The 19,145-nt window shown below is 37.4% G+C and overlaps 1 protein-coding gene across 1 annotated transcript in view; it reads left to right on the top strand.

The window, feature by feature from the left end:
- Pkp2 (plakophilin 2) overlaps positions 1–19,145 on the top strand; it is a 66,022-nt gene that overhangs the window by 10,480 nt on the left and 36,397 nt on the right. The window contains exons 3-5 of the mRNA XM_076852763.1: positions 106–785; positions 7,884–8,019; positions 18,403–18,610. Of these exons, the coding sequence (XP_076708878.1) occupies positions 106–785; positions 7,884–8,019; positions 18,403–18,610 (1,024 nt within the window). The remainder of the gene's footprint in view (positions 1–105; positions 786–7,883; positions 8,020–18,402; positions 18,611–19,145) is intronic.

Below are 19,145 nucleotides of genomic sequence, written 5' to 3'. Positions count from 1 at the left end.
ATTCCGAAACACTGACATTTTGAGGAATAATCCACAGTAATTAGTCTTAAGCAAAGACAAAAACAGATTTATGCTTCATTGAAGTTTTATTTTTCTCTCATGCAGGCTGGCACAACGGCCACTTACGGGGGTCGTTGGGGGAGAGGAACGGCACAGTACAGCTCCCAGAAGTCAGTGGAAGAAAGATCCTTGAGGCAGCCTCTGAGGAGACTGGAGATTTCTCCAGACAGCAGCCCTGAGAGGTTTCATTACGCTCACAGCGATTACCATTACAGCCACAGAACCCAGCCTGGGCACACACTGCGCCACCAAGACAGCAGGCGCTCCACCCTCCTCATGCCACCCAGATATGCCCGCTCGGAAATCGTGGGGTTCAACCATGCTGTGAGCAGACAGCGCCACTATGACACTTACCACAGACAACACCAGTATGGGTCTGTTAGTGACACCGTCTTTGACAGTGTTCCTGCCAACCCTTCGGTGCTCACCTACCCCAGGCCGGGGACCAGTCACAGTATGGGCAACCTCTTGGAGAAGGAAAACTACCTGAATTCAGGGCAGATGAGGCCTCTGGTGCCCCTGCAGCCCGTCACTCAGAACAGAGCTGCCAGGTCTTCCTGGCACCAGAGCTCCTTCCACAGCACCCGCACGCTGAGGGAAGCTGGGCCCAGTGTCACTGTGGACTCTGGTGGGAGAAGGACGCACATGACCGTGGGCCAGGTGGCAGCAGCAGGAAGTGGGAACGTGCTCGTGGAGAGAAGCACTGTTGTCGACTCCCAGCTTGGGTGAGTCTTCTGAATCTACCACTTAGTCGGTGCCAGCACATTCTGTTCCCACAGCCCTGACAGTGTGAGCTGGCACTTCTAGGGCTGGAGAGAAAGGCTTAAAAAGATAAGTGATTAAAATAATGACTTTTCGGGCAGCTGCCTAATTGACAGATCAGCCTGTTTACCTCAGGAACAGGGGCCAAGCTACCTGCTCACATGACAGCTTTGTGCAAAAATGTGACGTTTAGCCCATCTGTTCCAGATTAGATGCTGGCTAAAGGGATCGCTGCTCCCTGGCTATGTGAAAATCTGCTCTTATCAAGAGCAAACTCCAGCATAGACCAAAAAAATGGATAATGTTATATGCATTTTTTTCAATCAGTCCTGGAAATAAAGGAAAGAAAAGGCACAAATGCTTACTTCTGGTGCTGAGTGTGTGCCTCAAGTGCTATTTGCATGATTATTAGTGTAAAAGGACTCCGAGAGCTAAGGAGAGGCAATTCAAGGGGTCTGATTTCTAGATGTCTCTTTTTTTCCTTTAATACTTGATACCTTTACTTTTGATTTCAGTACTATGGATTTGGAGGGTTTTGGGTGGTTTTTGTTTGTTTGTTTGTTTTGTTTTGTTTTACAAAACTAAATAATCATAATATTGAATTTTCAAAGTCATTCCTTTACCTTTCCTATTTATGTTATGGTTTGACTAATTTGGATCTTAACCCTTATTTAAATTTAATGCTCAAGTACAAATTGGGTAAACTGAGGAAGTTACTAAAAGAATGTTTGTAAATGGATCAATGATGAAATCAGTAACTCCTAAAATAATGATTTAGAATCATTAAGGCAAAATATTATCTGATTGATTGATTTTAAAATTGCTTATTGGTAGTAATTTCTTAAATGAAAATGTGTAGTGTTCCTATTGATTAGGCAAGCTATGGTGATAAATTACTTTCGAAAAAGGTATTAGGTGTTGAAGCAAGAAACACTTTTCATAAATCAAATGTTTGTATGAAACTTCTAACATTTCTGGTAGGAAGCAGATCTTTATCAATATGAACACATTTCTAGAGAAGGAAAAATACATCAGGTAATTATTTATGGAGGAAAATACTGATAAGGACTTTTAAATGGTAATTTAGAATTTATTAAATGTCTACTATAGCCTAGGATTTGTGATAAGCACCATTTTTAGCAAAATCATTTTAACAATAGCAAAACTATCATCCCACTTCTCAAACTCTGTGCCCTCAGACATTCTAAACCAGCCCTAAACAGACATGCATTCAGTCTTCTATGTCACTGTGACACACTTTGCAGCCTTCTTAATCTTCTAAAAGTGCTTCTTTTTTTCAGGCCCAAAGAAGTCATCTTCAGTAGCCCTTCTCTCTGGGTCTTGGTGCTTTTCCCAGGAGGCCCTGGTATCTCACTGGTGTCCTCCCGATTCCAAAAGTTTTATCTTCAGTCTTTTACCCTGTAGACCTTTATGTAGATTTAACAAATTCCTGGACATCCCCAGTTCAGCATATCCTAAACTAAATTTCGCTAGCTCCTCTAGGCCTTGTGTTCCTACGCATTTCTTCCTGCTGAGCTCTTTCAGCTACAAACCTGGAGGCCATTCTTATCATCTTTCTCCATAGTCATCTATCACCAAACCATATTTTAACCTCTTTAATTGGTCTTACATTTTCATCATTTTCTCCATCTCCATTGCACAGGTCTCTCTACCACTGGTCTTGCTAAGAACTGTTGTCTAGGACTGTCAAAATGATCTTCCCACACCTGATTGTTTCTTTCCCTGGTTTACCACCTTTGCATGATTCCACTGAGTTGTCAAGCTTTTTAGCATGGCATACAAAACCCAAGGTGTTTTCATCTCTGCTTCTCACTCCAGTCTCTTCTCTTTGTACTCTTCTCCACTCTTCATGACTACCATCCTCAAACATACCCATGCTTAAACCACTTGCAACCTCCTGCTATTTTCCTTAATGTAAGATATTTGTGCATTCACTCTCATTTGATCTCTCTCTCTCTCCCTCCCTTCTTCCTCCTCCCCTCCCCCCACATCACCCTCCCCCACTTTCTTTCCCACTTCAGCCCTTCACATGCAGCTTTGTTTTTGTTTGGCTGCTCATAATTCTGGATTTAACTGCAACATCACCATTTTCCTGGCCATTCCCTTCCCAATTTAGCTTATGTGCCCCAGATAGCAACATTGTGTGGATGTCTCTATCAGAGTAACTCTTATGGTTATTCATTTACTTATCTGTTATCTCTCTAGACTTTGAGCTTCTTACCAATGGCTCATTCCATTCATCTTTATGTTCTCAGCACCCCTAAAACAGAGGCCATTCCATGATGGTTCTATACAGAAATTTAAAAGGGAAGGAAAAAATACAAACTCTTTACTTTTTGACATCTAACACTTTTGTTGCTCAAATTCTTGTTTTAATGTCCAGGGTAATTCATTATAATATTTAATGATATTTCAAAGAATAGAAAGAACACTAGAGGTAATCCTAGTGACTTGGGATGCTGAGGCAGGAGGATCATGAGTTCAAATTGAGCCTTAGCAATTTAGCGAGTCCCAAGCAACTCAGTGAGACCCTGTCTCTAATAAAATATATACAAGGGCTGGGGATATGACTCAGTGGTTAATCACCCCTGGGTTCATCCCTGGTACAAAAATAAAATAAAATAAAAAAGGGTGGGCAGGTATGTGGCTCAGTGGTAGAATTTGCCTATCTTGCGTAAAGCCATGAGTTAAAAGCCCCAGCACCCCTCCCTGCCCCCAAATTTAAAGAGTAAGGAATGTTTTCCTGAGATTCTCCAAGTTCTAGAGACCAAACCATAGATACTAACCCTTTTCTCTGATTTCTGAAGGGAAATTTTTGCTTTCTATGGAGATGGAGGGAGCCAGAGATATTTCCTATTATGAAGAAAAATGATGATTGAGGCAGAGTCTGGCCTGCCTTTCTTTTGCTTCTGGTGTGCTCCCTCTCCTATCAGTTCCCCACGCTGCACCCTGAGGCACTCTGGGCTGTCCTTGCCTGCACTGTCTCACCTTTCAAACTATTCAGTTCCATTAAAAAAAAAAAAAAAAAAAAAAATTTTATTCTTACCCAAATTCCTACATGTAAAGGAATATTCTTTCATACATGTGGAACATTCCTATGAAGTAGCTAGATACAACCATAAACCTACCTAATGACATAAGGTAGCAAACCATGGATTCGTCATTCCAAAAGAATGGCCGATGAGTTACTAATATGGCTGAAAACTGAGACCTGAGTAAAACTGAGATAGTCATCACTTGTTCTAAATCAGACCAGTGAGAAAGGTTTAAAACAATCGCCAAGTAGAAAGTTCCAGATAAATTTTTCTAAAAATATGATTTCTGAACCTCTTGGATTCATAACAAATGTTAGGTTCTTCCAGTTTGCCCAGCATTCCCCTCAGCATCATAAATATAAAAATTGAGTGGTTTATATGAAGGTCTAGGGAAAAGAAAGTAGGGCATGTCCTAAGTGCAAGGCCGGGAGGTACATGCTGGTGCTTGCAGGGCTTCAGAGTACAACACAGCAGTGCGCTCTGGGGTTGGTTTGAGGAGACTAGGAGAGAACAGGGAGCTCCAGTAGGATCACCAGCAAGTTTGTGACCTACAGCAAGTTAGAGCAGAAAACAGGTCACATGGACTCTCCTCTACATCCTCTGAATCACTAGTTGCTTTAGTTCTTTGATTTTTCAGGTCTCTTCCAACTGCATCATTGTTTACATTTCCATTTTAATAACCCAGTTTAAGGCTTCATCATTCTAGCTAAGACTCTTGCAGGGCCCTTAAAACAGTCTCTTTGTTTCTACAAACACATGTCCACATGTCTCCTCCAGAATTATCTTTCCAAAGCAGCACCTTCATCACTCTTTTGGAGGTAGGGGAATTCGCATTTTACAAAGTATCAAGCCACAACACTTACAGTGAGCTATCCATTCTTTTTGTTTGTTTGTTACTGGGGATTAAACTCAGGGACACTTTACCACTGAACCACAACCCCAACTCATTTTCTTTTTTATTTTAATACAGGGTCTCACTAAGTTGCTAAGGGCCTTGCTAATTGTTAAGGCTTGCCTCAAACTTGCCATCCTGCTGCTGCAGCCTCCCAAGCCACTGGGATTACAAGTGTGTACCACCACACCCAGCATTAGCTGTCCATTCCTTAGCTGATATTTGCTCGACCTTCAGAAAATGTAGCCATATGCTGATGTCAGAAGATCCAGTCTGGGACAGGGCTTTGTTATTAGCAGAAGTCCTGGTTACTGGGAGATGGTACTCACAAAGAAATTACTCTTTCTTTCCCCCTGTGACATCTCACATTTGAGCCAGTGGTATTTCACATACCTTTTTACATGTTTTTACTTATACTGACCTCATCTTAAATTTTTTCTTTTGTTGTTTTGTTTTGTTTTTGTTTTTGTGGTGCTGAGGATTGACCCCAGTGCTAGACAAGTATCCTACTTCTAACCTACACTTCCCCCGGCCCCTTTATTCTGATATCGTGTTAACATTTGAACTAAAGCTGTTGAAAAGACTCATCTACAGTATGGTAGTTCAGGGGACATGGGGCCAGAGAATAACTGCTGTTCCTGATCCCCACCTGCCACCCCAACCTCATCTTCTAAGCCACATTTCTGCTGGCTTCAAGAAGTGTTCTTTAGTGAATGGGAAGGAATAAAGAAAGGAAAGTAGAAAAGGAAGGAAAGAAGAAAGGAGGAAGAGAGAAAGAAATGCAGTGGAGGAATGCTGCAGGAGAAGAAAGGAACAGCTCCAGCGAGGTAGAGGCACAGAAAAGATTTTACCAAAGTGATGATGTCTCATTCCAGTCTTGAGTAATGGATAACAATGAAATAGAAGCATGCGCTTCCTAGAAAAATCAAAGAAGGCACCTTGTGAAGAAGGTTGCATTGTTTAGAGAAAGATGAAAAGTCTGGTGTGATTGAGGGTGGGGTAGGAGATCAAAGGAGGAGTAAGAAAGAGGGGAGAGATGCAGGAAATGGAGCCAGACAGGGCTCAGAGTTGGACTTTCACAGAGTTGGACTTCATGGACAATAATAACACAGAAAATTGACACACCAGTAGCTGTAGAAAAACCTTACTGAGTAAGCCTTCATTTAGTTAGGAATTGTTTTTAGTGACAAAGTGAACTGGCATTGGGTCAACTGGGAATGAATGTGGAGCTTCTTCATGAATTATGTTCAGGAATATAAAGGATTAGAGTAATGGAATTATTTGTGGGGGTTGAAGATGGGAGAATCAAACTTTCCTTGGATCCCTTATGGCTTTATAAGATTGATTAATGGCTAAATCTTAAAAAAAAAAAAAAAGGGGGCTGTATTAAACAGAAGGCTATTCTCATGGTATGAAGGATCTTTCATTAGTTAAACACCTGGAGTCCTGGATGATAAATGCTTGCGGTTACCATTGAGATTGAGACTTTTAAGAGTTATGATTTCTCTGAAAAGCCATTCAAGTCCACAAAGTATTTCCATTTCTTTTAAAAGGTGTGTTTATTTTATATAAAAATGACTTAACTTCTAGTTTTGCATAATAGCCTACATTCTTTTTACCAATTAAAATTAACTCCTGAGGCACAACATTCTCAAATATGACATCATTATATAATTCTCAGTATAGATGCCAGAAATGTTCCACTTTTAATACCCTTCTGCTCATGAGGTAACACTTATGTGTTTGAACATGTGTGTCAGGAGCAGCAGGTTTACTTTTCAATCATGAAGCCCATTACTTCTTTCCCCCTCCAGCACACCATACCCACCCCACAAAAATACACCATTCACAACACTGTATCCACTCACTTCTGTGCATGTAGGTAGGTATTAGTGGGTTAGCCTAATGACAAAGAGAATTTACTCACTGTGTTTTCTTGTCAGCAGAGAGTGGAAAGCACCCTCTCCAGGTTTCTTTGGTGTCCTCATTACCTAACATCCAAGCTGATAATAGACTAAGCTAGTCACCCTCCAGGCAGAAATAAAAAGGGAGAAAAAACATAGTGCTATGAGGCTTTTGGGAGTTATGATTTTTTAAGTAACAATTTTATGTGTCCTCTCAGTGAGTTTCTCTTGTCAAACTACTTTAGGCTTCATCATTATTGGCAACTAGTAAAGGACAAAAGTAAGCCACTGAGACAGGCACAAACTGAATGTCATTTCAGTGCAAATGGTAACAGAATGAATATTTTTTTAAGAAAAAAAGGTATCTATCATTGCATTTAATGATTACCTTTCCTGATATATTCTGTCACACCAGCACAACTTCTTTTAACAAAGTAAAACCCAGTGTGTTTGTTTTGTTTTGCTTTGGGTTTTGGTTTTGGTTTGGTTTGGTTTTTGGTTTGGGTTTTTTTTTTTTTTGGCTGTACTGGGGATTTAACCCAGGATGCTCTATAACTGTGCTGCATTGCCAACCTTTTTTACTTTTTATTTTGAGACAGGGTCTTGCTAAGTTGCCCAGGCTGACCCCCAACTTGTGATCCTCCTGCCTTGGCCTCCCAAGTTACTGGGATTACAGGCATGTACCATCATACCCAGCCAGAACTCCATTTTTCAGGCTTTCACTGTTTCCATACTATTATATGAATTTTAGAAATGCTTCTATTTCTAATTTATTTTGGGGTTAAATAACAGATTCTGAGCAGTTTGAGAAAGGAGATGTTTCTACCCATAGGTGTGCCATTACCAGAATAGAAATAATTTTTATTTCTTTGAACAAATTTCTTTTAGATTCCATATAAACAGTCTTAACTGGGTCATTAAAGTCACTTTGCAGGTATAATTTTTATACTATACATACTTAAAAGTGCCATTTCTTTTGTACGTTATGAATCTCTTCAGCAACATCTTCAGAGGCCAGTCTGAGTGGAGCTTAAGACTTCTGCCATTTGCATCCAATCTCAGGTGCTGATTTTTCTTTGTATGAAGGAAAGTCAAGGCTCAGATAGTTTAGGTGTTTCACAATATTCCCTGAATGCTCTCTGGAGGATCAGATTGGTAGGCAGGAGGGAACCATTTAGAGCCTGGCTGAATCTGTGACTGTTTGTCTAGGAATGCAGACGTGGAGATGACCCTGGAACGAGCAGTAAGTATGCTTGATGCAGACCACACGCCGCCAGCCAGGATTTCTGCTGCAGCTACTTTCATACAGCATGAGTGCTTCCAGAAAGCTGAAGCACGGAAAAGGGTGCGTATCTTCTCAAGTTCTGTGCAAAACCAGCCCACCACCACATCTTTAATGATGACCCTGAACATCAAATATGGGTCATTATTTACATTTTTAAAAATTGTCATTGAGATTTTTTTTTAATTTAAAAGGAAATACAGACTTATTACACACAATCCTTCTTGCAATTCAGAATCTTAGAAAGGAAGTCCCCCTACACAAGCCCTTCCCTTGGTCTGCATGCCCAACCTCCTCATTTAGAACTGACCCCAGAGGCAATTGTTATTAACCATTGTATGTAATTTCAGATTTTTCAGAGAAAGAAGTATTCATTTTATGATATTGTTTTCTACACTTAAAAAACATATTAATACAAGTAGAATTTTGCAATTTTTTTCATTAAGTTGTTTCATTAGCATATTATAATAATTGATGAATAGTTTGTACATTTATTCCTTAACATTTCCAGAAATGTTTTCTTAGGACTGATCTCCAGAGTTGGAATCAATAGGTCATTATATATTTGTTTTGGAGGAGGAGGAGTCATACCCTTTTTTGATTGAAAACAAAATTACACTGTATCTTAGAAGTCTTAAATATATGTTAGCCTTATCTCATTCTTTAAAACTGCTACATTGATTTCTGTTGTCTAAATGTACCAGCTTTTTTGGTTTCATTTTTAACAGCTTTATTGAGATGCAGTTCAACAACATTTTGACATGTTTTTGCACTGTGAAGTGATTGTCATAATCAAGATCATGAACATATCCATTACCTCCATTATTTTCTTATATTTGTATGTAACCTGCATGTTCCATCCTTCTCCAATCAATTTCCACCTCTCCCAAGACAACCCCCCATACTATAGATTAGAGTGGATTTTCTAGAATTTGGTGTAAGTGGAGTTATACAGCATGCATGCTCTTTTTCTGCATTATTTTACTTAGCTCAAGTGTTTTGAAATTCATTCATGTGGTGTGTATCAAAAGTCTTGGCTATTAAAAAAATGCTTTGAACATATGTATAGATCTTCATGTAGACATATGCTTTCATTTCTCTTCATTGAATACCCAAGAGTAGGATCCCAGGATGATACAGTTGTGTATGTTTGACTTTTTAAGAAACTGCCCAATTATTTTATTATTTTAAATTTTTATGATTTTATTTAAATTTACAATGGTATTTCACTGTGGTTTTAATACGCATTTCCCAAATCATTAGTGAAATTGAACATCTTTTCATGAGCTTACATAATTTTGTTTTGATATTGGCCTATAGTTTTTTGGGGTTAGTTTTTGTGTGTATTATGAGATTTAAACTGAAGTTTCTTTTTTGGCACATTCAATTTTTCAGGTGTTATTTGTTAAAAAGGCTTTCCTCTCACTAATAAATTGTCTTTCTACTTTTCTTGAGGAGAAATTGACCACATAGGTGAATGTATTTTTGGTGTGTGTTCTCTTCCACTGATCTATTTGTTCATATTTATTCAAATGCCATACTATTCACACATCCCCCATATTGAATTTTGAACCCCAGGGTGCTCTACCACTGAACTATATCCCCAGCACTTTTTATTTAATTTTAAATCAGGGCCTTGTTAAGTTGTCCAGGCTAGTCTCAAACTTGTGCTCCTTCTGCCTCAGCCTCCTGATTTACTGGGAACTACATAGTCTTGATTACTATAATTTTATAATAAGTCTTAAAATTAAGTAATGTTAGTTCTCCAACTTTGCTCTCTTTCAGAGTTGTGTTGGCTATTCTGGGTCTTTGCAGTTATATTTGAATTTTCTAATCAGTTTGTCAATTTCTTTAAAAAAAAAAAACCTACTGGGATTTTGAGAATGCATTGAATCTGGAGACAGATCTGGGAAGAGTTGACATCTTAACAATGTTGAGTTTTCATGTAGAACACAATATATCTCACCATTTATTAAAGTCTTCCCTAATTTCTCTCAGCAATGTTATATAGTTTTTACTCTAGAGGTCTTTCGTATTTTTTTAAGATTTATCCTTAAGTTTATCATACTTCCAGATGCTTTCATAAATTATATTTTTACTAATTTTTTTATTGTTCATTGCTAGTATATAGAATTGATATTTGTATATATTGATCTTGTAGCTTAAGATATTTCTACATTCAGTTATTAGCTCTGGTAGCATTTTTTAAGATTCTATCAGATTTTCTACATAGAAGATAATGCCATTTGCAAGTATAGTTTCATTTCAATTTGGATGCTTTGTATTTCTTTTTTTTTCTTCTTCCTTTTGTTTTCTTTGTTTCAGTACTAGAAACTGAAGCCAGGATCTCATATATGCTAGGCAAGTAAGTGCTCTACCAGCCCTTTTTATTTTATTTTGAGATAGGGTCTCGCTAAATTGTCCAGGTTAGCCTTAAACTTGTAATCCTCCTGCCTCATCCTCTCAAATAGCTGGCATTACAGGTGTACACCATTGTGTTCAGTTTCTTGCTTGCTAAAACCTCCCCTACAATCTTGAAAGGAAGTCTGAGAGTAGGTATTTATCCTATTCCTGATCAGTCTTTCTTTTAAAGTATACGACTACCTGTTGGTTTTTCATGGGTGACCACATAAAGTTGAAGAACTTCCTATCTATTTCTGTCTTAATGAAGTTTTTTTTTCTTTTCTTTTTTTGGTTCCAATAATGGGTATTGGATTTTGCATTTTATGTATCTATTGAAATATTTCTGTTTTTTTTCATTTTGCTTTTGCTATTATGATAAATTAACTTGATTGATTTTAAAATGTTATTCCATTCCTGGGATAAACCACACTTGGCTATGACATACTGTCATTTTTTATATTTTTAGTTAGACTTGATAAAATTTTAAGAGTTTTTACATGTGTATTTAAAAGATAAGATGTCATCTTCCTTTTTTATTTTTTTGGTCAAATTGAATGAATTGTGAACTATTCAATCTTTTTCAATTTTCCAATAGTTTCTTAACTACAAATTCAGTTTTTTTAATTGACATGGGGTAATTTGGGCTATTTCTTCTTCAATGAGCTTTGATAGTTGTGTCTTTCAGGGATTTTTCCATTTCCTGTAAGTTGTTCTAGTTCTTTGTGTAGATGCTATTTGTTACTTTCCCTTTTAAATGTCAGTGCTTAAAAGATATTTTTTTTAACTGTCATCTCACTTGCATTGTTTCAGACAGAAATCACTTGTCATTTTTATCTTTGTTCCTCTCTAGAGTATGTCTTCCCACCCCCACTCCACCCCCCATCCCTTGTTGCTTTTAAGATTTTCTCTTTAACACTGTTGTTAAACATATTGGTTACAATGTGCCTTGGTGTAGTTTTCCTTATATTTCTTGTGTAGGGGGAGTTCACTGAGCTCTCAGATTTGTGGATTTTTACTTTTCATCAATTTTGGAACCTTTTCAGCCATTAACTTTTCACATTTGTTTATCTGCTTCTATTCCTCTTTTGGGAACTATAATTACATAAATTACATATATGTTAACTGTTTAGAGTTGTCCCATAGCTCATCAACAGCCTATTCTTTTTCTTCTTTAGTCTTTTATTTTTCTCTTTGTTTCCTTTTGAATAAGTTCAAAAACTATTCTTTAAATTTACCAACCTTTTCTTCTACAGTGTTTAATATACCATTAGTATTCAGAGTATTTTTATTTCATAAATTGTACTTTTATCTCAGGTAAAAATGAAATCTCCTTAAATATTTTTTACACCTTTTATGGCCCTACTTATCCTTTTTATGTCCCACCTTTGCTCAAGTTTTCTGGACATATAGAAGAAGTTACAATGCTACTTTAATGTTCTTGTCTGCTAATTCTGACATTTGTGTTCAGGGGCACTTAACTACTGAGCCACATTCCCAGCCCCTTTTATTATGGTTTTTATTTTGAGACATGATATCACCAATTTGCTGAGGCTGCTTTTGAACTTGTGATCCTTCTGCCTCAGCCTCCTGAATAATTGGAATTACAGTCTGCACCACTATGATCAGCACTGGCAATTTTTAGACTGGCATCATGAATTTTATCTTGTTGGGTACTGGTTAATTTTATATTTTCATAAATAAATAATCTTGAACTTTTTTTCTGGGATGCAGTCAAGTTACTTGGAAATAGTTTGGATTTTTCAAATTTTACTCTTAAGATTTAGGGGGGACCAAATCAGCATTCCTCTATAGATAATTGATCCTACCTCTAAAGCAAGACACTTTGAGACCTCTTCCTATTATATCATGAATTTTGAGGCTCTCATGGCTGGCTGGTAAGAAAAATCACTGTTCCTGGTCCTGTATGAACATGGTAGCTATTCCTGTAAATCATTTGATGTGATTATTTCCCTGGCCTCAACCAGTGTTCTTTACACACATGCATAATTAATACTCTACTGAATGCTGGAGGGGAACCCTTTGCTGATTTCAGGAGTTCTCTTTCTCTGCATCTCTTTTTCTGTTGATACTTGTGTTAGTCAGCTTTTCATTGTTGTGACCAAAATACCGAACAAGAATACCTTAAAGGAGAAAACATTTATAGCTCAAGGTTTCAGAGGTCTCAAATCATGGTCAGCCAGCTCCACTGTTCTGGACTTGAGGTGAAACAGAACATCATGGTGGAAGGATGTGGAGGAGGACAGCTTCTCAGCTCATAGCAAGGGTTGGGGCCAGGAATAAAGCCTTCCCAGGTCTGTCCCCAATGACTTACTTAACTTGCTCCAAGTAGGTTCTACCTCCCAGCAGTTCATTCAGCTATCAATAGATTGATATTATCTTCCAGTGGATTGGGATTCTAGACACTAGTGGTTGAGCACAGACTTTCAGGAATCAATCAGAGCTAGATTTGAATCCCAGTACTCTTATTACATGGGTGACCTTGGGCGAAATATTCTACCTACCCAAGCTCCAACTTTCTTCCATATAAAGTGGAAATTATAGTTTCACTACAAAGAGTTGTTATAAGATCACAATTAGATGGTGCTATATTGCTTACCTAAAATAATTCAGAGCCTCTTACAAGTTGAGTATCTCTCATCCAAAATGCTTGGGACCAGAATTGTTTTGGATTTGGGATTTTTTTCAGATCTCGGAATTTTTGCACATACATAATGTGATACCTTGGGGACAGGATCAAAATCTAAGCACAAAATTCATTTATTTTTAAAATACAACTTATAAATGAAGCTTGAAGATAATTTCACACAATATTTTTAATTTGTGCATGAAACAGAGCTTTATGATGTAGAATTTTCCACTTGTGGCATCATTTTAGATTTTCAGATTAGGGATGTATTTTTTTCTGATAATGAACAGTAGATTACTTAGATAGTTTGACACCAAAACTTAAACAGACTTTCAAAAAAAGGTTGTTGGGTTTTTTTTTCCTTCCCTTTTGTATTTACTCAGTGTTCAAGTTCTCTAATACTATTTGTAAAAATATCTTTAATCCAATACCCACCTTTTACTCCCTACTCAGCTCTACTATCCTGGTCCCTGTCACCATCATCTGTTAATCCAGTGGCCTCCCTACTTCCATTCTTACCTACTCCCAATCCAGTCTCCTTTTAGGGAGATCTTTCCAATTAATGCCGATCTTGCCTGCTGGATTAAAGATAAATCCTTTAATTTAATCTGCAAAACCCTTTTTTAAATGGTCCTTTTCCATGTTTATTTTAAATCTTATCACTGAAGTAGTGACCACTATAAATGTTTTGCAAAATCTTACAAAACTAATATTAAGTTCATTATAAGAAATTTGAGAATTAAAAAAGAGAAAAAATACCCATAATCCTACCATTGTTATTTTAGGGTTTTTCCTCTGATGTTAAACACATAAACTTACATATCTGCAACCAAGTTGGATATGTAGTTTGCTTTGTGGAGATGTAAAAATTTTTTAAGTATGCACAAATATACCCTTAAAAAATAGCAGACTCCATTCATGATTTATGCCTTTGATCACTTCTCCCAAATCCCCTAATCCTGTTTTTCTCTATGCCTGTGTTTATGAGTGGAAATGCAGATATATTTTATTCCACCTTTGAAAAGTGTATCATAAGCATTTTCTCATAACACTAATAATATTTTTTAAACATTAGCTTAATGGTGGCATTTTAATGGTAATAGTAGTAACTACTAAGTGTTAAGTAACTACTGTGTGCCTAGCACATGATAGTTAACCTTACACAATTCCATTTGACTGATGGGGAAAATGTATGACTAATAAAATGTCTGTCAGTTCAAACACTGCTCTGCCTCTCCCATGAATATCTCAACATGTGGATATATGACAGTCACCAACTGCTTCTCCTCCACTGTTGGCTTTCTATGGTTCCTTATTTTTCATTATTATAAATACTGCAGTTACTATTTTTATGTATTAGTGTGTGTCTGCATTTCACACTATTTCCTAATGAAGGTTACCAGAAGCAAATATTTTTAAAGTTTTGACACATGTTGCCAATTACCTTCCTGAAAGGTTAGACCAATTTATAGGGAGTGATTAATTCTAATGGGAAGGAAAGAGGAAGGGAGTGACATTTCACGAAGAAGATGACATTTGAGCTGGATCATGCAGGATGAGCAGGGCTTCGCCAGAATAGAAAAGTGGGCAGAACATTCCAGACAGGGAAGGACGTGAGAGCAAAGACTGTGCAGTACTGCAGCCTTTTTCTCCAAAGTCAGGTGTTTCCCTGTGCTGCTTATTTTTCACCTGAAATCCCCATCATTTACTTATTTGTGTGTGTGTGCCGGGGGTGTGAGGGGTGGGCGTTAACCATAGATTGGATCTAGGGATGCTCTATTACTGAGTACATCCTCACCCCTATTTATTTTTTATTTTGAGACAAGGTCTCACTGAGTTTCCCAGGCTGGCCTTGCTTTATGATCTTCCTGCTTCAGCCTCCAAAGTAGCTAGGCTTACAGGTGTGCACCACCACTCCTGGCTCCTTTACTTATTTTATAGTTAGCAGGGACGAATGTTAACAGAAAGCCAAAGAGAAAGATAAAATTCTAATATGATTCTGCTCGTTCATAAATTTAGAAACCATTTCAAATGAAAGCTTTTTTGAAGTTCTGAGACTTTATGTTAGTGATTTCTTTTTTTCTCTCCTCAAAAGAAGAAAAAGTCCCCTGAGGATTCAATATGACAAGGAAACTCATCAAACATTTCTGGTCTCAACTGCCTCCCTGAGTTTTAAGGGACAAAAGCAGTATATTTGATTTTGATCCTAATCTATACATGATTCATCATCTACCATCCTCTAGTTAAATGCCCAAGGGAAGAGTTCTCACTTCTTGCATTTCATCAGATTTATATCCATTTGTTTGATAAAGTGGATAAAAGAAACCAAAGCCTATTTTTAAACCTGGGTTAAGTTCCAGACACTAGGGAGTCAAATTCTACAGTAGGTAGAACAGTAGCCGGATTTCAGCCTTTATCTGCACACTGTCATGTCTGCAGCACCCTCTTTCCAGACTGGAGCAAGTGCTGAAAGCCAAGGGGATATAGGTGACCGGTGAGAGCCAGAGAGGCTTCCTCATTCCACTTCTCACTAATCCTATCATAACAGCTTGAAATGCAATATGGCCAGTGAGCCATTTTACATCATATTTTGAAGAAGGCAACTTATAAATTATAAATTAAGTCAATAAAATATTTCTAAAGCTGCCAAAGTACCTCAGGAAAAACAGCATTTTCTTTTTGCTTCTGATGTATCTGCTGCTGCTGTGAAGATTTGGCTTAGCTAGCCATTTGTGAAGTTCATGAAGTATGAATTTTGCTACCTTAAAACTTAACTATAAAATAAAAAAATTGTTCTTAAGGAAGTATAATAATGGAAATAGAGGAAGCAAACAAGTAGATGTGGATCTTTTGGACCAGTTCGAACGGGTACCTAAGAAATCTTTATTATTGGCATTGATGTATGAATAGAATGGCTTTAGTTATAGCCAAACAGAATTGCTCTGGCTAACTTCCCATCTGTCTCTTATTGTTCAAGTATAAGAAAGCCAATAAGTGAAAGTGTTACTGCTCATTAATACCAGTGAAGCCTTAAGGGTATCAAAAAGTACTTTGCTCTGTATTGATACATCCCATGATACCCTAGTGACATATACAACAGTTATGTTTTTATGTGTCCTATTTTTAAAAGAGCACTTTCCTTTTAAGGTTTGTTTTATTTTATTTTGTTTTGTTTTTGGTACTAGGGATTGAACCCAGGAGTGCCCAACTCCTGAGCCACATCACCAGCCCTTTTTTTGTGTTTTTATTTAGAGACAGGGTCTCACTAAGTTGCTTAGGGCCTTGCTAAATTGCTGAGGCTGGCTTCAAACCTGTGATCTCCTGCTTTAGCCTACTAAGCCACTGGGATTACAGGTGTGTGCCACCATGCCTGGCCCTCTTAAGGGTCTTATAAGCTCTTAATTAGTTAATGCCTATAGAACTTTTTTTTTTTTAAAGAGAGAGAGAGAATTTTTTAAATATTTACTTTTTAGTTCTTGGCGGACACAACATCTTTGTTTGTATGTGGTGCTGAGCATCGAACCCGGGCCGCACGCATGCCAGGTGAGCGTGCTACCGCTTGAGCCACATCCCCAGCCCACTATAGAACTTTTTAAGACTATGGTGACACCTCTTATGGAGAGATACAAGAAGAAGAAGAGTTGTTATTTTTGCTTTATTGTTATTGTACTTATTACTTTTATTATTATTATTATTTAGATTGTTTACAATCTGGACTTTCATTCCTTCCTTCCTTGTAGTCTTTTCCCAGTGCTAACAAAGGAAGACGTAAGATTGGAAGATTGTGTCATAAATACTATCTCTACTACTAATAAGAGAGGGTGGCTGGAATTTGATATAGAATACATGCAAATGTGCCTTTAAGCCAGATGTGCCACTCCCACACCCCTACACACACACACACACACACACACACACACAGGGCAGACTGCTGGCAGTTAGGTACCTTTCATACCTAACTAACCTCATTTGAAAGAAAAGTTTATCCCTATTCATAAACTTGCTGCCTGAAATTTTTGCATTAAGATGGTCATAATGACTGAGATCTGTACCCAAGTCTCTCACCAACTTAAAAGTTTTCAAATTGGATGCAAATGGAAGCCTTTAAGAGGGAAAGCCATCAGACTACAACTTAACATTTCTTTGTACCAACCCTCCGTCCACCTTTCCTTATTCATTTGGTGATATTTGCAGCCTAAAACACCAAACTGATTTACTCAAATTGATATTATTTGACCTTTTCTAAGCAGCCATAGTAGCTTCTGAATCTAAACCATATGTTTTTTCTTTTCCATTGCTAGTTTTGGCATTTTCTCCAATAGACAATGTGTTCTTTCCTGTGTATTTGGATATGTGTGTGTATGTATGTAAGTATATGTATGTATATATGTATATGTGTATATGTAATATACATGTGTGCATGTGTATAATATAATATATATGTAATATATATAACATATATTTTTTTCTGGGAATTGAACTTAGGGACAGTTTTACTGCTCAGCTACATCCTCAACCCTTTTTATTTTTTATTTTGAGAGATGGTCAATAGATTGCTTAAGGCCTCACTAAGTTTCTAAGGCTGATCTCAATCTTGACTTTTACTCAGCTTCCCAAGTCACTAGGATTACAGGCATGCACTACTGTGCTGGACTAGAAGAAATATTTTTTAAATAGTACATCAAAAAGCATAAAATTAGGGGCTGGGGTTGTAGCTCAGTGGTTGAGCGCTTGCCTTGCATGCGTGAGGCACTGGGTTCAATCCTCAGCACCACATAAAAATATAAATAAATAAAATAAAGATATTGTGTTCATTTACAACTAAGAAAATTTTGAAAAAAAAGTATAAAATTATTTACTTACACTAAAATTCTTGCAAAATTTATGTAAATCTTTTTAAATACTCAAAATAATTGATCATAAAAATAACTTGGATTTGGAGTTAGGTTGCATTACTATTAATATTGCCATGATAAATGAATTTTTACTTCTATTGATGAAGGTGATTCATTTCATTATTGATGGTAAAGTTTTGTCCTGTAAAAAGTACTCATGTAATTTGGTGTTCTTCTCTAAAATTACTCTTATTCCCCCGATCCCTAGTTCTCTTCTTTTTTTATTATGGTCCAGGCTTTTATCACTTAACTTCTATTACCTACTTAAATAGCTCTGTCCACCCTCTATCATTTAACCTTCCCCCTTCAAGCTGTTGATGACAGATACTGCTTTGTAGCAGGGGTGTATTATACAGTGTGAGTCCCAAGTTGTGCTACATACAGTTATTGACTGATAAGTATTGCAGTTAACATAGTGAACTTCATCTGTTCATAAGGCATGAAATGCATTACTACCACATCAAAATTAATGTTAGGAATATGCACCCACTTCTTTCCCAGGTTAATCAGCTTCGTGGCATCCCCAAGCTCCTACAGCTACTCAAAGTCCAGAATGAAGATGTACAGCGAGCCGTGTGCGGGGCCTTGAGAAACTTGGTATTTGAGGACAATGACAACAAATTGGAGGTTGCTGAACTCAATGGGGTACCTCGGCTGCTCCAGGTGCTGAAGCAAACCAGAGACTTGGAGACTAAAAAGCAAATAACAGGTAGTGCTTACTGAACATTACATAGCATAGCAGTCAGCCCAGCCAGTTATGTTATGTCATGTGTTATTCTTAAGTTTCCTGGAACAGTTGATTGATGAGCTCATTGTTATCCAAGAGATGCCTTTAAAGGAACATTGTTACCTGCTGGCTTAGTGCCCAGACTCAAACCATATCTGAACTCTTTTTTTCTAAAGAGGAAAATATTCTGAAGCCTTTGCTTAATATTTTTCATTAGAAACCCTATGCACCTTTGACAAAAGTCTTGAAAACAACTTCTTGACAAGAGTCACTACATGAAAATTCTGCATAAATTCACTAACAGCCAGATTTGTAGTTTGAGAATGTGTGGGGTTTCAATGTTGTCCATGTTTCCAAAACATTCTTCAGGAAACTAACAAGAACCACACACAATTATTTTATTATTTACCAGTCAGCTAGCTTGCTGGACCTGTACAAGGAAGGTGAAATGGACAAATAGTTTTCCAATGTAGAGGGTATCAATTTAATCAAATTAGTCAAAATACAAGAAACTGAG

This window comes from Callospermophilus lateralis, chromosome 4 (assembly GCF_048772815.1).
Source record: "Callospermophilus lateralis isolate mCalLat2 chromosome 4, mCalLat2.hap1, whole genome shotgun sequence".
Classification (NCBI taxonomy): Eukaryota; Metazoa; Chordata; class Mammalia; order Rodentia; family Sciuridae; genus Callospermophilus; species Callospermophilus lateralis.
This window is presented reverse-complemented; position numbering and strand designations above follow the sequence as displayed.